This window comes from Corythoichthys intestinalis, chromosome 18, assembly GCF_030265065.1.
Source record: "Corythoichthys intestinalis isolate RoL2023-P3 chromosome 18, ASM3026506v1, whole genome shotgun sequence".
NCBI classification, from domain to species: Eukaryota; Metazoa; Chordata; class Actinopteri; order Syngnathiformes; family Syngnathidae; genus Corythoichthys; species Corythoichthys intestinalis.
In genome coordinates this window covers 34,656,510-34,676,769 of record NC_080412.1, presented here as the reverse complement: position 1 = coordinate 34,676,769, position 20,260 = coordinate 34,656,510, and the positions used below count along the sequence as shown (strand labels likewise).

The 20,260-nt window shown below is 38.7% G+C and overlaps 1 protein-coding gene across 5 annotated transcripts in view; it reads left to right on the top strand.

The window, feature by feature from the left end:
* The window catches only part of sptbn2 (spectrin, beta, non-erythrocytic 2), an 81,730-nt gene that overhangs the window by 12,725 nt on the left and 48,745 nt on the right, over positions 1-20,260 (top strand). The window contains exons 1-2 of one of the 5 annotated variants that reach the window (XM_057821129.1): positions 1,941-2,095; positions 2,505-2,700. In XM_057821129.1, the coding sequence (XP_057677112.1) occupies positions 2,544-2,700 (157 nt within the window). In that variant the 5' untranslated portion in view covers positions 1,941-2,095; positions 2,505-2,543. Of the gene's footprint in view, positions 1-1,940; positions 2,196-2,504; positions 2,701-9,898; positions 10,552-20,260 lie in introns of those variants that run through there. The other 4 variants (XM_057821126.1, XM_057821125.1, XM_057821127.1 and 1 more) reach the window with 4 other exon arrangements.

Below are 20,260 nucleotides of genomic sequence, written 5' to 3'. Positions count from 1 at the left end.
TAATGTCAAATCCATCTTGTTGATTTATTGTTATAATAAACAAATACAGTACTTATGTACAGTATGTTGAATGTATATATCCGTCTTGTCTTATCTTTCCATTCCAACAATAACTTACAGAAAAATATGGCATATTTTATAGATGGTTTGAATTGCGATAAATTACGATAAATTAATTTTTAAGCTGTGATTAACTCGATTAAAAATTTAATCGTTTGACAGCTCTAGTAATTTTACAACAAAAATCTTTACCGCTTTGTTTGTATGTAGCGTATTTTGTATGTGTATTGTCTATTGGCCTGTTGGACGGTGACTGTGAGGTTGGCTAATGTACACAGACTCTATAATTCCCTGCAGGCGACTGGGTCTAGGCTCAATTTCTCATTTACTCTGCTCGTGATTAACGTGGTTGCATTGACAAACAGTCCAGCTGGGCGAAGAGAATGGGCTCACAGAGAGGATGACGAGAAGGAGGGGTGACAAAAAGGGGAGACGGAAAGAACAGTGGCGCTGCCCGTCACGCCGCTGGCTCTGTTCGGCGTACAGCTTGCGCCGCTGCACAATAGGCTGACACGCGTCTGTCAGGTCAGAGGATGAGGTTTAGCCCCGAGGGACCGCCGGATGGCCCACTTCCTCCTTGCTGGAGCACCCTTCTCACTTAATGCGTCAGATCTGTTCAAAGCAAAATATAAAGGATAAAAATGTAAACATTCCATTTTGTAGCTTAAGGAATAGCAGCTATTGTCCAATAATCAAGGTTTTGCTGCAAATTTGCTTTTTATTTTAAAACTGTCTAAATTTGGGGATTATGCTTTAAAGGGATTTGCTTTTTTAGAACCCTTTTTACGCCTCCCTTTGTTTATTCAACATCTGTCGTGTCTGTCTGGCCATCTATTACTTTTCAGGTCTTAAAGTGAATGAGCTATTTCGAAAATATCATCTTGGGGATCACGCCTGGGTACCCATAGTGAGTGCTGTCTTCTGATTGAAAATGCTTAGCCGACCCACATTGTGCTGAATACGCTCCAGTACTGTATATAGTTTCATGCTGAGTGGGTGGATGGACTGTGGCTTTTCCAGGCAGTGTGTGGTGGTAAATCGTAGAATCTTACCCGTTAGTGTGCTTGTGTGTGTGGGAGGATGAGCAAAAGGTTGTATCATAGTAGGTCAGAGGGATTGTTTGTCTGATCCATTGAGGAGAGATTAACACAGACAGTGACTGAACAACGAGCCTTCATACTTCTTGTTACAAGAACAGGATTGCCTGCTTCTTTGGCTAACATCCTTTAACTCACCAGCCTTTAACCACACCGTGAATGAATTACATTAAGTAGGAAAGTGATTCACATGAATGCTGCTTGTCAAAGTTTTTTGCTAGTAGTAAAATCATTTTCCCTATTAATTTTGTATTTATGACCTAGAATTTAGCTGGAGTAGTGGAATCGTTCATTTTCAGCTTTTAGGAACCCGTTATAGTTAGTTGAATGTGATCAATGTGAATTGTTGAGTGGGGTAATGTGGAGGCAGTGTTCTGTCTTCTTGACTAATCCCTGCCTTTAGTTCCTATTCCCAGCCACTCCTTAATCTCCTGCTAATAAGATTTTCAAGGTTTTGTTTGATTTTTTTTTTTATAACTAGAATGTGCGATTTTTGTGTGTGTGTGTGTGTGTGTGTGTGTGCTTGACTTAGTCACATTAAGGTTTACTTTCAGAGCGGAATACCCTGCTCACGGATGTGCATTTATTTCCAGCATGCTTAATAATGCAATGGATGAGTGATGGCGCAGGTCCACGGTGTTTTTCAAGAGCACTAGCTCTATATGAAAATGCACGTGTTGTATAATTAATGATCATAGTACGCTTTTTTTGTATATATACTTTCATCCCAGCTTTTACACATCATAGCAAAGGATAATAGACCATTGAGATTTCACTTAAAAGTCATGCTTTGTTTGAGCTGACTGATTTATTTGCTTTCAATCATATGGCACACGCTGCAGACAGAGCAAACTATTAGTGAACTGATTCGTCATGGACATTAATCTGGCCAATGCTCTTAAATAGTGGAGTTTAATCCTTTGCAGATTTCCCATTAGGTATTTATACACCAAGGATTGGATTTGTGCGTTCATACTCTTTTTGTGTCTTTTTTTATACATTGATTTTTATGCAAGTAGACTCCATGGAATGCATACGGTATAGTTTGCGGTTATTACGATCATCACTTTTAAAGCAATTAAAGTTGCTATTAGAACAAATAGGAGTGGATGAAAAACCGTAGTTTTTAAAGTATATTGTCATTTTGATGACGGCAATCGTAACTGGCTTCAATCTGAAAAAGCAAATGCCTAATATCTTGTTACATAAGGTCTGGCAGCGGGTTTTACAGTGAAAGCGGCTATCTGATGTGGAATTTAAAGCTGTGCAGATGTCAGCTTTTTATACAGTATCCCCTGCCTCCACAGCATGCAATGAGTTTTGTCTTTTTTTCTTTTTGGCTTTTAGGTTGGATGAGATTTCCTCTTGCCTGGACGCCTTGACATCATGAGCACCATCTCACCCACAGACTTTGACAGCTTGGAGATCCAGCAGCAGTACAATGACATCAACAACCGCTGGGACCTGGCAGCAGAGACCGAATGGGACAATGAAAACAGTTCTGCGCGCCTTTTTGAGCGCTCCCGCATCAAGGCTCTTGCAGGTATGGTACCATAACAGTTAAATGGGTTCACTTTAGTCCCTTAATCACTTTTAAAAATTAGTGATAAGTTACATTTTTAGGAGGTGTACGTAGCAAACACTGAGCTTCACATTCTTTGTCCAGATTTTACAATCTAGAGATTGTGTGCAATCCATCTTTAATTAATAGTGTCTGATTAGATGACCTTTTATCAACCACATTTGCTTTCACTCGAATAATTATCTGACCCTGAGTGCACTTTTAGTTAGATCTGTCCACTTGTGATTGAATCACTTGAAGTGTATGTCAAGTATCTTAGCGTGGTCTGAGTGTTGTCTTTAATGATTTTCTTCAACAATTACCCTCACCTAAACTGTAAACAGCTTTGAGAGGCATCAATATGTTACTGTTAGGGGTCATTTTCATGAGTCTTTTGAAATGTTTATATAAATATGTGCAGTGTAAATCGTTTCTTTAGAAAGCATCGCCAACTAATAGCCTGGCATGAAAATTACTAGTAGCTTTTTTGTTACTCTTTCAGGTGAAAATAATTACTCTTTCAGGTGAAAATAAATTGCCATCTTCGGTTAAAATTTTCTTTATACTCTGTGGGAAAATGTATACTGAGTCTTGTGATAAGGCTTTTGCTGTTTGAAATAAAGCTTCAAACACTTTCAAAAATGTCACAAAGAAAATCAAAGACTAATAGTAATCAGAACAAATCTAGTTATGCGCTCTCTAGTTAGGTACTAACGCAATTCCTTGTGGTCCAAGTGATGCAATTTGGTCTTTATAGTGCAAGACAGAAATAGATACAAAAGAGGGCCATGCCAGAGATCCACATATGCATAGCAATACACAGAGAAATAATGAGACGCTAACCACAGACGGTTACCTTCATCCTCCATTGTGGAGCCTTAAAAGTGTTTATGCGTGTTATTTGAAACCAACTATTAAATAATTGTTTGAAAAGAATGCAAATATACATATACAATGGTTCCTCGACATATTCCTTCCGACGTAAAATTTGACTTGTCATTTGACATATGACAACATGCTCAAAATACAACGATTTATGACAGCGTCAGAATTTCATTGTTTGAACGGCGGATTTTCTTGTGAGAATTCAACATGGGTCCCAAGAAGGGTAGTGCAGGTGGTGAAAAAAGGAAAAAGGTGACGCTCACCATTGAAATAAAAAATGAAGTGATCGGAAAATATGAGCGTGGTGTGTGCATCAGTAAACTTGCTCAACAATCTCGAGGACGACTCTCATTATTACCGTATTGTTTTTTGCATTGAAATCAGACCGATATAGTGGGAGTCGTCTTATATTCAGGTTCTACACATTATACCCATTCACGACGCTAGATGGCGCCAAATATCATTGAAACGAATGCTGAACTTGAGTAATGTTAGCGATGTACAGTATACAGTATGTCAGCTACTCTCAAGTTTAACCAGTTTGCATTATTTTATTGCAATGTTTTTCCTTATTCAGATTTGTTACAAGACTACAGTTACAGTTAGACCTCACTTTGATGGTTAATGCAGTTATTGCAATTTTGTTATTTTATCACAATAGATTGGTTTATTTACATTTCAAAACCCAGAAGCCATTCATTTACAAATGTGATTGCACTTTAGTTTACATATTTAAATGTTCAGATATTGAAATTTGAATGAGGCACAATAACTTGCTTTTTCTCTCAAATATATTGTTATAATCATTTGTTTCAGATGTATTGTAATTATTTTCTGTATAAAAATTATTTTGGTGTTCAAGTCTTTTTTCAAACTTGAGTCTTGAAAAAGAGGGGGTCGTCTTATAATCAGGGCTGTCTTATATTCGGGCCAATACGGTATTATTGTAACAACGGCAAGGAAGCCGCCACTTTTGTCAGGTTTTTAATCATTTATTTCAGAACTTGTGCAACACAACAGAGCTACTGTCCGCCATAGCTGACACCATTCACAGAATAGTTTTATGTACTCACATTTATGTTCCCTTTATGCATGTGAAGCCTTTTATTCTCAGTTTTTATTCTCAGTATCTCACATTCTTTAATCATAATTGAAAAAGATATGTCCAAACTTTTCGACCCCCAGAAAAAGATTTTAAGCTTTCCAATGATGTGTCACACATACATTTAGGACCATTTTGAAATTTGCCCAAATTGGGGGTCTCAGAGCGGAACTCACCTGAGTGTTTTCCACCATATGCATATATATAAATGTGTAACAAATATGATAAGTATTAATCATGTTAATGTCTCACAAAATTATTTTTAAACAAGAACAGAGTAGAAAAATGCTTGTCTTTATTAAGTGCTTCAGTAAGTGAGTCCACTCATCCGTTCAAGCTGCTCACTTACACACAGAGTTGCCACAGCAACTTTATAACAAGTTATACGATGTTTGACGCATGCAGCACTTTGAAGTTTCGGCTTCCAAGCGTCTCTGGCAAAATGAAACCTTAACATCTGTCAGTCATAGTAAACTTTAATAAGTAACTCCAGTGCACTGCCTGACCAAGAAAAGCGGCAGGAGTGGGAGTGAGTGAACACGTGATCGGATCCTGACGGCTCTATAAAATACTGCATTTGTTTATTTATTTCAATTGAAAAAAATCTGTGATGCACTGAGAGCACGAAGTTTGAAGTGCAAAGTTGCGAGGGATCACTGTATTCAGATTAGTATTTATAATTTGTTTTGCTATGTGTAATTGTACATGCAGTATTTATTAAGGATATAGCATAGGTTTTTGGGCTGTGGAACAGATTAATCGAGGTATAATGTATTCTTTTGAAAAAAATTCTACTCAACGTATTACCATTTTGGCTTAAAAACCAGATAATGGAAAGAATTTATTTCATATGTTCGTAAATTCGTAGCGATGCTATTGTATAGTGTTTTTAGTTGAATCAAGTGCCCTAAAGCGCCTAAAGCAGTGGTTCTTAACCTTGGTAAAGGTGCCGAACCCCAAGAATTTCACTGGTGCATTCACCGAACCCTTCGGAATTTCATAATAAAGCCATTTTTTAACGAATTCAAAACCTAGCAAGCTAATGCTGCATTCCAGAAAAGTGGGAAGTCGGAGTTTTCCGACTTCTGACGAGGAAAATATCATTGGAACGCCACTCGAACTGGGAGGTCCAAGTCACGAAGTCGGAGAAAAAAATATCTACCCCGACTTCCAAGTTGTTTCAATCTGAAGTCACTGGACAAAATGGTGATGCCCATGAAACACAACAGACCGTGAATGGTAAAACATAATTTACACGATTTTAAAATTTTTATTCATCTGTATCTATTTATTATTAAATAAATTTAGTCATTGAACACAACTTAACGTAACACAATTTGATTTTTACTGACTGAGTGAAGATATGCTGCTATCTGTTTGCATGAAGTCATTCGATGATTTGTACAAAATGTTAGAGTGAATAGAGAGAATACATTGAATTAGCTTAATAAATTCTCAGATGGTTTTTAAATTGACTTTCAGCGAGGATGTAACTAAAAAGGGCACTTTACAATGTGTGCTATTTACATCAACCGCCGTTTTTCCTCCACTATTTGATTGCTTGCGAGAAGGCAGGTTTTCTGTAGGTCAAGATGCCTTTTGATAAACATAATAAAAAAAGAACTTTTCGCGATCAGCCATCTTTGCGGTTTACATCCGCTTGAAACGCTTTGATTGGATCTGGTACCATCCGAGTGGGATAAATCCGACTTCCCACTTCTCTGGAAAGCAGCATTACATCTTAGTGAATTCCTGTTCAAATTTCTTCCAGATTTCTAATTTACAACAAATAATTTTGCCTTTTGCTGTTGATTTTCACATTGGTAAATTACAGGAGTCGCATTTCATTTCACACTGTTCTTTTTGTTTTCAAGTCTACATTCTCATTTTATTGTCGCTTTCTTGCATCAGAAACTATTTTCATGTCATAAAATGATGCAAATGTTTTTTTTCCTTATATTACTATCTACGCAGTTCACGCTGTCTGCAGGTCTGTTATACTTCCTCATCCCGAGTGCGAGTCAGCCTTCCACTGAGCAAACTGATTTCTCCTCCCATTAGATAAAGGGCTAGCAGTTGAAAGAAATGGAATAAAGCCTGTAAATTGAGGGTAAAGCAGTCTAAAACATGGTCTATAACACCACTTTGCCTAGATTTAGTCAGCGTACAAAATAGGGCCCTGCCTGGGTGCCTGGGGTTCGATCGGACCTCTGTTAAGAGCCTCTGCCCTAAAGGGACATCAACACAAAAAAAAAATTTAGGCAATCTGGTGCGCACCAGATTGTTTAAATTTTATTTTATTTCTGTCGATGCGTCTCAATTATTTAATCTCACGCCCCCTCCGGGAAGACAAACGTTTCGCGCCCCCAAACTCCCTGCCGGCTTTGTAAATAGTATCATTTGTCTATAAAATCATTATTATAAGTACACCTCCGCATAACATTGTGTCGTTTTTAAGAGTAAAGAAAAAAAATACAGATCAACTTTCAATAAAGTATAACTTTATTTACATTGTTTTATTTGTAACAGAAAAGATCTTAAAAGTGGATCACTTTGCCTGAATTAAAAAAAAAAAGTCACATCCGAACTGTAAAAATACACTTAAAGTAAAGTTTTTGACCATTTAATACTGAAAAAATGTTAATAAAATCAATGAATGATAATAAATTAAAATTGATTAGCAACATTAACTTATGAGAACAATATGCCAAACCATTTGACCAAAAATAACAAATTTATCGAACAAAAACAAAAATGTCATTGCACAGAGGGACAGTTTTTATATTTGCTTTTTTGCACTGAGCAAATTGGTATGCCAGTGCTCACTGGTTTACTGATGTAACACTGACAAAGCAGGATGATTGTTGGCAATATTCAGCACGTCTTTCTTTAAAGAAAAAAAAAAAAATCAGGCGGCTTGTCAGGTTGATTGGGCTGTAATGTTTTTAAGTGACGTCTTAATTGATTTGGCTTCCCGCTGTCCGTTGCAAACATTTTTAGACACAGACTGGGTTTTCCTCGTCTCCCACTGTATTAAAAGCCAAAAGCGAAACGCTATATATAAATATTTCCTCGTCTTTGCTCTTAATATCTCCAGTGCTCTTTGTTGTGTGCTCTTCTTTGGTTAAAAAATACTGCGCACACTCTGAAAATGAGCGCGTCGCTGCCACCAAGAGTAGATGTGCAATTACACTTCATTCTAGTACGACAAAAAAGTGTTTTCCACGCGGTCACATGCGCCACACCCGGTATCGATCTACACCCCCCTGGGGGAGCCCATCCCACTATTTGTGAAGTACTGCTTTTATGGCTCCGTTACAGTGAACACAATGCTCACAGTCTGGTGAAAAATTGCGTCTCATCCACTTGAATGCTCTTTCTAAAGTTAAAATCCAGGTTCCTTTGGGTGTTTATTTACCATGAGTTTATGACAGGCCCTTGTTTACCTTCTACTTGTTGAAATGGAACACTTGCAGTATGAGGAAAACCCAGCAGAGGGGAGCAAGAGGCAAGAACATTCAGAATAATGATGAACTCATAATATCTAAGGTTCTGGTGGGTTTTGCTGCATTAGAATAAGCCTTTTAATGTTAGCGTGCTGATAGAAGGAAATTCCTCTCCTCATACACCATAATAACATTCATCGCAACTGTCTGTCTGGATGCCAAGGATTAAATCATAGCTGACATATTATTAGAGGGAGCCAGAGGGACTGTTCTACTCTGCTTTTTTGTCACCTGCTTGAATGTCACCCAAAAAGTGTGCACTCTTAACGTGAATACTTGTGATACCATCGCGGTAAGACAAGTACAGGCTTGATGCATACATTCTTTGACATGCTGCAGTAAATATTTCCCCCAGAGCCAAGGTTCCGCCTACCTTTACAATTTACAAGACCTGCATCCTGTGCACACTTTGCTGCTCAGTGACGCGTTTCTCTCTCATTCAGACCCATATTATAATTTGGAATCCCTTTCCTGCTTAATGGCTTTTATACTATTCCGGGCTATACAAAAGTTGTTTTTTTTTCTTGAGCCTCTCCCTTGCTTGTTTTTGAAGTATGCCATCAATAACCCCAGTGAATGGAGGGTTCCTAAGAAAAATCTGCAGTCCTTTTTATTCACCGGATCTTTGTTGATCAGCGAGTTGCTGCATGATATTTAATAAAATAGCATCCTGCATTCACTGCTTACCTCAAGTCCAAATTCATGGATTGTTTTTAGTTCCATTTTGCTACAATTCTGCCTCTCACTAGTGATTGTACACTTTCTCTTTTCGCTCTTCATTGCTTCTATCTGAAAAGAAGCATGTCCTTGTTGGATCTCATTAGTCCTATCACCGCACCCTCCCACCATAAACACATAGCCACATAGGACCTAAGGCAGTTCATTTCCTAATGAGACCAAACCAGATGCGCCTTGCTCATCAGGACATGGATTAAAAAAAAACAAACAGTCCCTTTTAACTTTACCCCCTGACCAGACCAAAGGCCACTGAATGAAAAAAAAAAAAAGCCACGACCTCTAAGTCCTCACACTCTTTATAGACTTGAGTAATTCTTTGCACGTGTTGGCACATTGTTCCTCATTTTTTTGGACAGTTTGTCAAATATCTAAATGTTTCTCATCATTGTGCTGACACTAATAATCGCACCTTACATCATTTCCAATAGCTGACAGTCCAGTAAAAATGAAAGGCACAGAGACAATGTGCTATTTCTATATTCTTATCGAGCAAAACATCAAATAAGCTAATAAAGCTTATAATTGTTTTAGAAAGATAACACGCCTCCATTCGAAACCCTCCTTATTACCGGTAAATTTCCTGAAAGAAATAAATCGTTCCATATTCAAACAGGAAAGATCTTGTTGTGTTTCCAAGACACTTCAACAACTTCCTTCTTCTCTTGTAAGTTTTATCATGTATCACATCGCCCTAAGGGAGACAAAAAAGGAAGAAAAAATGTTGTTTTGAGTACAAAATGATAGAGGAAGGAGGGAAGGAAGCGCCCAGCTAGACACCGGATCAAGAACACACTTTGGCAATTGTGCCTTCTTGGCAGACCACACCCCTTTGCTCCATGGAATTAAGGTGGCTGTGAGTAATCTGCCTCCAGTTACACCGTGCAAAGCCCTCATAATGGTTTAGTCCACCTCCCCCTTCGCCTCTTGTGTCCACCATTCTTTGGATGCTCCACCCTCAGAAGCGCACCTTATGCAAATGTGCCGAGGAGGGTACAGCAGGCTTTGTTTACACAGCAATCCGACCACAGCCTGTTAGCCTTCTCTACAGTGTGCTGCTCCAGCAAATGTGAAGAGGAAGAGTTTGTAGGCAGGAAAAGTCAGTGGTTTTTCTGCAGAAACCTCAAGAGATTACAATCTATTTTATTGGAACCTCCACAAGTATGGTGAAATCATTCACATAAGGAGGTAACACAAAGAACATATTGTTCACAGTTTGGTTATTATTATTATTTTTTTTTTAAGTTTTCATTGGACAAGGAAGAGGATTCCAACTTTTTGCCACACGATTCAACACGTGAGGATTTAGAGGATATTATAAACCGAGACGTTCTGGATATCCAAAAGGTTGATCTTCTGTAAAGCCGTTGAAAGGATTTGATGCAGTCTTAAAGTGGGAAGATTTTCGTTTTCCTGTGATATGCTCGAGACTTGAGAATCCACATTTATACTTGATCTAAGAGGAATATTTTAAAAGGAAATCCGTTAAAAAAAAGGCCATGGAATGGGAGCACAGAGACAGGGAGCCCTGTTTGTCTCCAGCAGCATTTGTTAATCAGGTGCAATACTCCAATATCCTGGAAGGAAGGTTCAAACAGCTGCAAGGTAAGAGTTCTTACAACCTCATCATTTAGGTTTAGGGAAATCCTTTTTGTCCCTGTCAGTGAAAGCTCTCTGAAACGCACATGAACACGAGGCTTCCGCTCGGTGTCTAAAACAGCCTGGCAGTGTGGCACCTGATCACTAGGCCACCTGTCCTGAGCTTATTACAATGCATGGCTCTGTCTATGCCCTGCACACACACATTGCAGAGTGCTGCCACAAACACAAAATGGGTTTTAGTTTAGCATTTTCTCTATAAGGGTAATGGTAAATGGTGTTATACTTATATAGCGCTCTTCCACCTTTCAAGGCGCTCAAAGAAAGGAGAAGGCCTGCACAATATATCGTTTGAACATCGCCATCGCAATGTGCACATTCGCAATAGTCACATCGCAGGACGTGCAATTGTTTTATATATTTATTTTTTAACATGTAAAGTTTTTTTTTACTTAATAAAAGCAGCAGGTGTGCAGATCATAAATCCCTTTTATATACACTCACCGGCCACTTTATTAGGTACACCATGCTAGTAACTGGTTGGACCCCTTTTTGCCTGCAGAACTGCCTCAATTCTTCGTGGCATAGATTCAACAAGGTGCTGGAAGCATTCCTCAGAGAGTTTGGTCCATATTGACATGATGGCATCACACAGTTGGTGCAGATTTGTCGGCTGCACATCCATGATACGAATCTCCAGTTCCACCACATCCTAAAGATGCTCTATTGGATCAAGATCTGGTGACGATTGTGGAGGCCATTTGAGTACTGTGAACTCATTGTCATGTTCAAGAAACCAATCAGAGATGATTCCAGCTTTATGACATGGCACATTATCCTGCTGAAAGCAGCCATCAGAAGTTGGGTACATTGTGGTCATAAAGGGATGGACATGGTCAGCAACAATACTCAGGTAGGCTGTGGCGTTCCAACGTTGCTCAGTTGGTACCAAGGGGCCCAAAGAGTGCCAAGAAAATATTCCCCACACCATTACACCACCACCAGCTTGAACCGTTGATACAAGGCAGGATGGATCCATGCTTTCATGTTGTTGACGTCAAATTCTGACCCTACCATCCAAATGTCGCAGCAGAAATCGAGACTCATCAGACCAGGCAACGTTTTTCCAATTTTCTATTGTCCAATTTCGATGAGCTTGTGCAAATTGTAGCCTCAGTTTCCTGTTCTTAGCTGAAAGGAGTGGCACCCGGCGTGGTCTTCAGCTGCTGTAGCCCATCTGCCTCAAAGTTCGACGTACTGTGCGTTCAGAGATGCTCTTCTGCCTACCTTGGTTGTAACGGGTGGTTATTTGAGTCACTGTTGCCTTTCTATCAGCTCGAACCAGTCTGGCCATTCTCCTCTGACCTCTGGGATCAGCAACCATTTCCGCCCACAGAACTGTCGCTCACTGGATATTTTTTCTTTTTCGAACCATTCTCTGTAAACCCTAGAGATGGTTGTGCGTGAAAATCCCAGTAGATCAGCAGTTTCTGAAATACTCCGACCAGCCCTTCTGGCACCAACAACCATGTCACGTTCAAAGTCACTCAAATCACCTTTCTTCCCCATACTGATGCTCGGTTTGAACTGCAGGAGATTGTCTTAAACCATGTCTACATGCCTAAATGCACTGAGTTGCCGCCAAACAAATTAAGTGTTAACGAGCAGTTAGAAAGGTGTACCTAATAAAGTGGCCGGTGAGTTTATAGCAAGCAGTGTTGGTTTTGGCAGCCCTTTTAATTTTCATTTTCGTCTTAGTCTTTTGGACGCTAATACTTATTAGACTCATATTAGTCGTTTCAAAATGTGTTTGTCTTCGTCTAATTTTTGTTGACGTTAACAAAATGTTTTTGTCTGGAAATATTAAAAAAATGACTCTTTACAAAAATAAAGGTTTCCATTGTAGCGCCTACAAGGACACCTCCAATTTGGTGATAATACACACTCGGAATGAAAACGGTAAATTATTTTCAATTAATCATACCCACCTGGATGCCACGAACTGTATATAAAAAAAGGTGTCCGAGAGTTTAAGACTATGCTTGATTAGCCTAATGCTAACATGAGTTGTACACGAGTGCTATGCTAATGCTACAAGTTACATTTAGTGTGTAGTGATCACTCAGCAGAGACCTTTAAAAGCTCGAGCATCATTGCATATTCTGCCTGGCAAAGATAAGAAAACAAATCTTACGTGTTTGCAAGCCTGTAGACTGGAGAGCAGCAGCACATCACATGAGTGACACAACTAAACACTGCTACGAAGCAGGCTAACTACACGTAAAATGTAACACATTGTGAACATGTGACGGAAACTATGGCGCATTTTCGGCTCGTCGTCTCATCAGACAAAAACTGGCGTTAGTCTCATTAGGTTTTAGTCTCCCAAAACACGTTTTTAGCTCCTTATTGTTTGAGTTGATTGATTTAAGTGTTGATTTACAAGAATTTTCAACTTTAAAAAAGCTTTGTTTTGTGACGGCCCCCATGTTGGATCACACAATACCGTAACTTTTGTTTAAAATAATTTGTAACGCGTGGCAGGGCAGGATGAGTGCATAAAAAGTAAAAATAGGGAGCAGACCTCCACTTATGCACTTTTAATAGACAAAAAAGATAAATCCAGCGCAACCACTCGTCACTCGGGAGTACAACGGACTATGCACACATGATCACACTTGACTCCCCAAAAAGTAGGTAGCAACTGAAGAAAGTTAACATACAATTTACGTAAAATGAACATTAACGGACGTTTTTTTGCTTTTAACAAAAAATCTAAACTGTTTTACTTTCACATCTATAGAAATTCCACGATTTAAGCTTTTATATACAAGAATTGTCAACTTCAAAAGCTCTTTGTTTCATGACGGCCACCATCTTGGATTACACAATACCGTAACTTTGGCTTGAAATTTTACTTAAAATGACTAACTGCCCGTTTTTTGCTTTTAACCAAGAATCTAGACTGTTTTATGTTCATATTTATAGAAATTCCGCGATTTAAGCATTTATTTACAAGAATTTGCAATTTAAAAAGCTGTTTCGTGACGGCCGGCATGTTGTATTACACAATACCGTAACTTTTGCTTGAAATATTTACGTAAAATGAACAATAACTGCTCATTTTTTGCTTTTAACCAAGAATCTAGACTGTTTTTCGTTCATATCAATAGAAATTCAGCTATTTAAGCATTTATTTACAAGAATTTTCAACTTAAAAAGCTCTTTGTTTTGTGACGGCCGCTACGTTGGATTTTGTATCTCTACACATGAAACTTATATGATATGTTAAATATTGCCACTGATCCTGAAAATATAGGTGATTATCCCTGCATTTGGTGATTTTTCTGCATCTAGCGTAAAATCTTAGAATTTTATAGCCATTCAAAAAATTGTTATATTAATATAAAAATAATTATTCAGGATTTTTTGATGGAGAACTTTGAATTTTCGTTTTATGTTTGTGTTAAATTGCATGCAACTTACTCTGGCAGTGCTATGCATAAAGATCTCAGTATATGCAAGACTCCTGTATTCTTGGTGTGCCTCTCTATACCAAGTGTTGTCATAGTTTTTAGTTTCAGTGGGGCTTGTAGGCAGTAGTTCTACTACAGGAGTGTGTTTGACATTCAGTAATAGAAATAACACATGGGTGACATTCTCTGCTTCACCAACTAAAATCTCTAAAACATTTAATTCATTCAAGTAATGTAATCAGAGGGCATGAGGTTTTTAGATATTGCAGTTCTGGCAATAGGATTTGTGTAAATATTCACGCAACAATAAAACAAGTATTGTCATGTAGGACAGGCTGTACATGGATGGGAAGCACAAACCTGTAAATATACACCCATATTCACACGTCTTATTAGTAACTCTTACTTGTATTTCCAGTTTGACTGCACTTGAGGCTCATTCTTGGGCTGTCACTCATTTATCCTGGTGTTAAGTCATGATGTCGAGTAGACTGAAGATGTACATAGTTTAGTGTCTGAGACTCCTCATGTCATACAAAGGGAAGCATTCCTAACATTGTTTCAGACACACCAATTTCCCAGTGTATCCAATCTTGGATTTCAATGTCGTAATCATTGGTTTGTTAAGTCAAGTCATTAACTGAAGTAGAGAAACATTAAAGCATTTAACCAAAGTGAAATCTTGATAATGTGAAGTTATCTGTAAGACACTTTTTTCCTGCCAGCAATTTGAAAAATAATTAGAACTCAAATAGGTTCCCAGCCCACAACCAAGTCAAAAGTACATAGAGCTAGAGCTGACTATGTGGCACATAATACCTGAAGGATAAGGCAAGTAACTTATTAACCACAGTTAAAGTAGATGGCTGTAACGAAAGCGTGAGTAACAATGTTACATCAAACTCTGGAGAAAAATATTTGTTTATGCATACCTAGTGTTTATTTACCCGATAAATAGATGTTGAAATATGGTGCAATTTGTTATTTTAGTATAGACATTTTCTTGTTCATTTTTGTCAAATCACAGTATGAATTTTATATTTTCAGGTTATGACTGTATGTTTTATAATTTACAGCATACCTTGTTAATCTTATCAATATACAAATTTTTTTTTTTAATTATATCTCCATTTACCCACTTAGTTAACTACTCTGGACTTTTGGACTGATTTATCATGCGGCTTAATTTCTTACTGAGAATTATCTTTTGAAATACAGCGCTTACATGGCAGATCATAAACCACACAAAATAACGACTGAATTTTTCCGATTGTAAGTCGCACCCGAGTACAAGTCGCACCAGCCAAAATACACAATGAAGAGGGGGAAAACCATTATTTAATCAGAGATCAAGCACAAACATTATACATTATTGTAGTAATAAGACACAGAACAAAGTGCTAAATAATTGGGATGATCCGATCATGTGATCGGAAAGCAAGCTGATCACGCCATTTTTCAGAGGATCGGAATCAGGTGCAAAAAGGATCAGGTTTTTTTCATTTTAAAAAATATACGTTTTTCTGCTCCATGCTCGTACAGCGCCACACCCTCCCTCCTGCTAAGCAGTGTGGCCAAACTGTCCAGTGCAGCTTGTGTATGGTACCTAAAGTTAATGATGATTGACAGGATTGTAGCTTTGATCTTTCCAGAGAAGCTTGGTAGCTCTCCGATCAAAGGCACAAATGTGTCAATCATCGTTAAACTTGCAGCCCAGTCATAAGTGTGCTGTGGCAACTCATTGTGTAAGTGAGAGGCTGTTCACAGCAGCGTGAGTGGATTTGAGTGGACTCACTCAATAAAGCATTTAATGAAGACAAGACAAGACAAGAAAATGATGAAAACTTTTGTTCAGATTAAAAAAAAAAAAAAAAACAGTATCGGATCAGGACTCTGTATCGGCAGATTTTCAAAATCAGGTGACTCTGACCCGGAGGCAAAAATATGCGATCGGGACCAGTGTTGTTAATTTAGGCGTTAGAGTATAACGGCGTTACTAACGGCATTATTTTTGTCAGTAGTTAGTAATCTAATTATTTTTCCCATCTTTGCAACGCCGTTAGTGTTACTGAGGATATGGAGGCGCGTGTTAATACAATTTGGATGAATGATGCAGTGTACACGGAAAGAGCAGAGTGGGAGGGGGAGGAGGGAAGGAGGTTGTGACACCTTTGCAAACGCGATGCTAGGTGACTCGGAGCGTTAGCATAGCGTTTGCATTCTCGCTAGCATTAACATTTGGCGAGTGTCACGTTTAAACTCTCGGGTGACTTTTTTTTTTACATGCGGTTTGTGGCGTTAGGTGTATGGAGGACGAGGAGTGCAAAAATTAAATACACAATTATATAAATAATTAAAAGTGTCATTAAAATGCTTCTATTTCAATATTTATTTATTACAATATTTATTTCAACATTTATTTATTTCAATATGTATTAATTTATTTCAATTTATTTATTTCAATTTTTATTTATATTTTTTACTTATTTATTTTCCAATTTGTTTCAATTTTTATTTATTTCATTATTTCATTATTTATTTATTCCACTTTTTATCTATTTCATTCTTGCACTCTTGTTCCCCGTGTGGCCGCATGAAATTATTTTATCTGCCATTGGCTCATCAAACTCGGTGGGTGGGCGGGCGTGAACTAGGCAGGGTTTGAGTTGAGCGAGTCGAGCTACATTAAGTACGTACCTCGGTGCAGGGGTCATGTGGTTCGGTGTGGGTTTAGTACAACAGAAAAAATGTAAAAAATGTGACCTATGTTTTATTTTTTTTTGGGGGGGGGGAATGAAAAAGACAATCAATTCAGTCCGTTAATATAAACATATCTGATGCGAAAGACAGTATAGTATGGTTCGCGTAATAACGTGTAGAACATGAAAAGTAACTTCAGTTACTTTGCCTAGTAACTAATTACGCTTACATTGAGGTAACTGAGTTACTAACTCGGTTACTTTTGGGTAGAAGTAATTTGTAACTGTAACCAAATACTTTTTTAAAAGTAAGATTAACAACACTGATTGGGACATCCCTACTAAATACAGTGGGGCAAGTAAGTATTTCGTCAACCACTAATTGTCCAAGTTCTCCCACTTGAAAATATTAGAGAGGCCTGTAATTGTCAACATGGGTAAACCTCAACCATGAGAGACAGAATGTGGAAAAAAAAACAGAAAATCACATTGTTTGATTTTTAAATAATTTATTTGCAAATAATGGTGGAAAGTAAGTATTTGGTCAATACCAAAAGTTCATCTCAATACTTTGTTATGTACCCTTTGTTGGCAATAACGGAGGCCAAACGTTTTCTGTAACTCTTCACAAGCTTTTCACACACTGTTGCTGGTATGTTGGCCCATTCCTCCATGCAGATCTCCTCTAGAGCAGTGATGTTTTGGGGCTGTCGTTGGGCAACATGGACTTTCAACTCCCTCCACAGATTTTCTATGGGGTTTAGATCTGAGACTGGCTCGGCCATTCCAGGACCTTGAAATGCTTCTTAAGAAGCCACTCCTTTGTTGCCCTGGCTGTGTGTTTGGGATCATTGTCATGCTGAAAGACCCAGCCACGTCTTATCTTCAATGCCCTTGCTGATGGAAGGAGATTTTCACTCAAAATCTCTCGATACATGGCCCCATTCATTCTTTCCTTTACACAGATCAGTCGTCCTGGTCCCTTTGCAGAAAAACTGCCCCAAAGCATGATGTTTCCACCCCCATGCTTTACAGTGGGTATGGTGTTCTTCAGATGCAACTCAGTATTCTTTCTCCTCCAAACACGAGAACCTGTGTTTCTACCAAAAAGTTCTATTTTGGTTTCATCTGACCATAACACATTCACCCAGTCCTCTTCTGGATCATCCAAATGCTCTCTAGCGAACCGCAGACGGGCCTGGACGTGTACTTTCTTCAGCAGGGGGACACGTCTGGCAGTGCAGGATTTGAGTCCCTGGCGGTACAATGTGTTACTGATAGTAGCCTTTGTTACTGTGGTCCCAGCTCTGTGTAGGTCATTCACTAGGTCCCCCCGCGTGGTTCTGGGATTTATGCTCACCGTTCTTGTTATCATTTTTACGCCACAGGGTGAGATCTTGCATGGACCCCCAGAACGAGGGAGAATATCAGTGGTCTTGTATGTCTTCCATTTTCTAATAATTGCTCCCACAGTTGATTTCTTTACACCAAGCGTTTTACCTAATCCAGATTGTCTTCCCAGCCTGGTGCAGGTCTACAATTTTGTCTCTAGTGTCTTTCGACAGCTCTTTGGTCTTGGCCATAGTGGAGTTTGGAGTGTGACTGACTGAGGTTGTGGACAGGTGTCTTTTATACTGATAATGAGTTAAAACAGGTGCCATTAATACAGGTAACGAGTGGAGCCTCGTTAGACCTCGTTAGAAGAAGTTGGACCACTTTGACAGCCAGAAATCTTTGCTTGTTTGTAGGTGACCAAATACTTATTTTCCACTCTAATTTGGAAATTCTTTAAAAATCAAACAGTGTGATTTTCTGTTTTGTTTTTTCCCACAACCTGTCTCTCATGGTTGAGGTTTATCCATGTTGACAATTACAGGCCTCTCTAATCTTTTCAAGTAGGAGAACTTGCACAATTGGTGGTTGACTACTTATTTGCCCCACTGTAAGTCGAACCTGAGTATAAGTCGCAGGCCCAGCCAAACTATGAAAAGTGCGACTTGTCCGAAAAATACGTTACAGATTCAAACAACTAGACCACACAGCGTTTTTTCAGGTATTTATTTTTACAACTCAGTGTTTTTCATCGACATTTTTGTGTGGAACTTTTGTCTCAAACCTAGTAGTTCATCGCTGACTCAAGTGTCGTAACTCCATATATCGGAAGGTCTTACTCAGTGGCCTGCAGCTGTATTTAAGAGTCACGTTACCTTTGTGGGAGCTCAGCATCCACAGCACACAATCCAAATAAAAATTACCTCTTTCTGTTTGTACAGTTAAATCAACATTTACAGTTTACTCTCGGAAGCATGTCACAAGACATTGTCCGTTTTGGAGGTTGAGGGACAATTACTGTCTTGTTGACATTTCACTTCTCTTTTCGGTCCAGATGTTGTGGCTTAGAGGTCCCTGTTTCTGTCTCCTCTCCCATGGGATTGGCCTTGGCCAGTCCCTTCCTCCCTTCACTAAGGCATTATCAACTGCAGCTGCAGATGACAGAGAAGCATGAGCTGAATGGTACATTGATACCATTAATGTCTTCACAAAAGAAGGTTCTATAATGATGTTGCTGTTTTCTGAGTGTTGCCTCATTTCACGGTAGAGAAACATGTTGCTTTGCCATTGTGTACTTGTGACCTGAAAGAGAAGAGAAAAAAAAGACGACATACCTCGTGTTGCAAAGTGGCAGTTTTACCACAGCCCTACTTTTTAGTAGCAGTGCAAAGGAAGTTCCGCTTTCATAGCAGAGGCATTATGAAGACTTTTGCATCTGTGTGTGCTATTTGGCAGTTTGCACACACATTCTAAGTTTTGTTTAAACTTCAATGATTAGATTGGTGCTAATGATGCGTCTGGAGCCACACAGAAAAATAACAACGGATACTGGCTTCATCATTTTCTGCGCAGCTGCTTGACAGACTTTGTATATTGACAGATAACCTCAAAATAATATGAGTGACATAAAACCCTGTACGGGGTTTGCACATAGGACAATACAGGAAGTTATTTTTTATCATTTGAATACTGTAATCCACTCCCAAATCTATTTGTCATAACAGGTGGGGCATGACTAACTACTTTGTGATCTCATTTGGCAATGAGAAAATCACATAATTTTGAATGTGGGCTGCAAATTGTGTTTATATGTACAATGGTGCTTGTCTTTAGTTCATTAAAATAACATGGATCTGGTTTTCCTCAAATAACTAAAATGAAATTTAGGACAAAAGTCGTCCTCCCACAGATTTCCTCGTTCCTCCACCTTAATCATCTGACGGAATGACCAAAACGAGAAGGTCATCGAAGCAGATTAAAGCAGACATTTGTTTACCCATTCTTTCCGAGGACATGGTGACCAGAAGCGATCATTATGCAAGCTCAGGGTGAGATGGGATGGCAGGAGTTTATGGGATCAAGGGCATTTCATGCCAGTATTGAGAGAACCGGGAATGTTGAGGAAAGACAAAGATTAGTATAATCATAAAGATTAGAGTACTCGAAAGAACTTTTTGTGGTGAACTAGTTTTCTGCTACCCTTTTGAG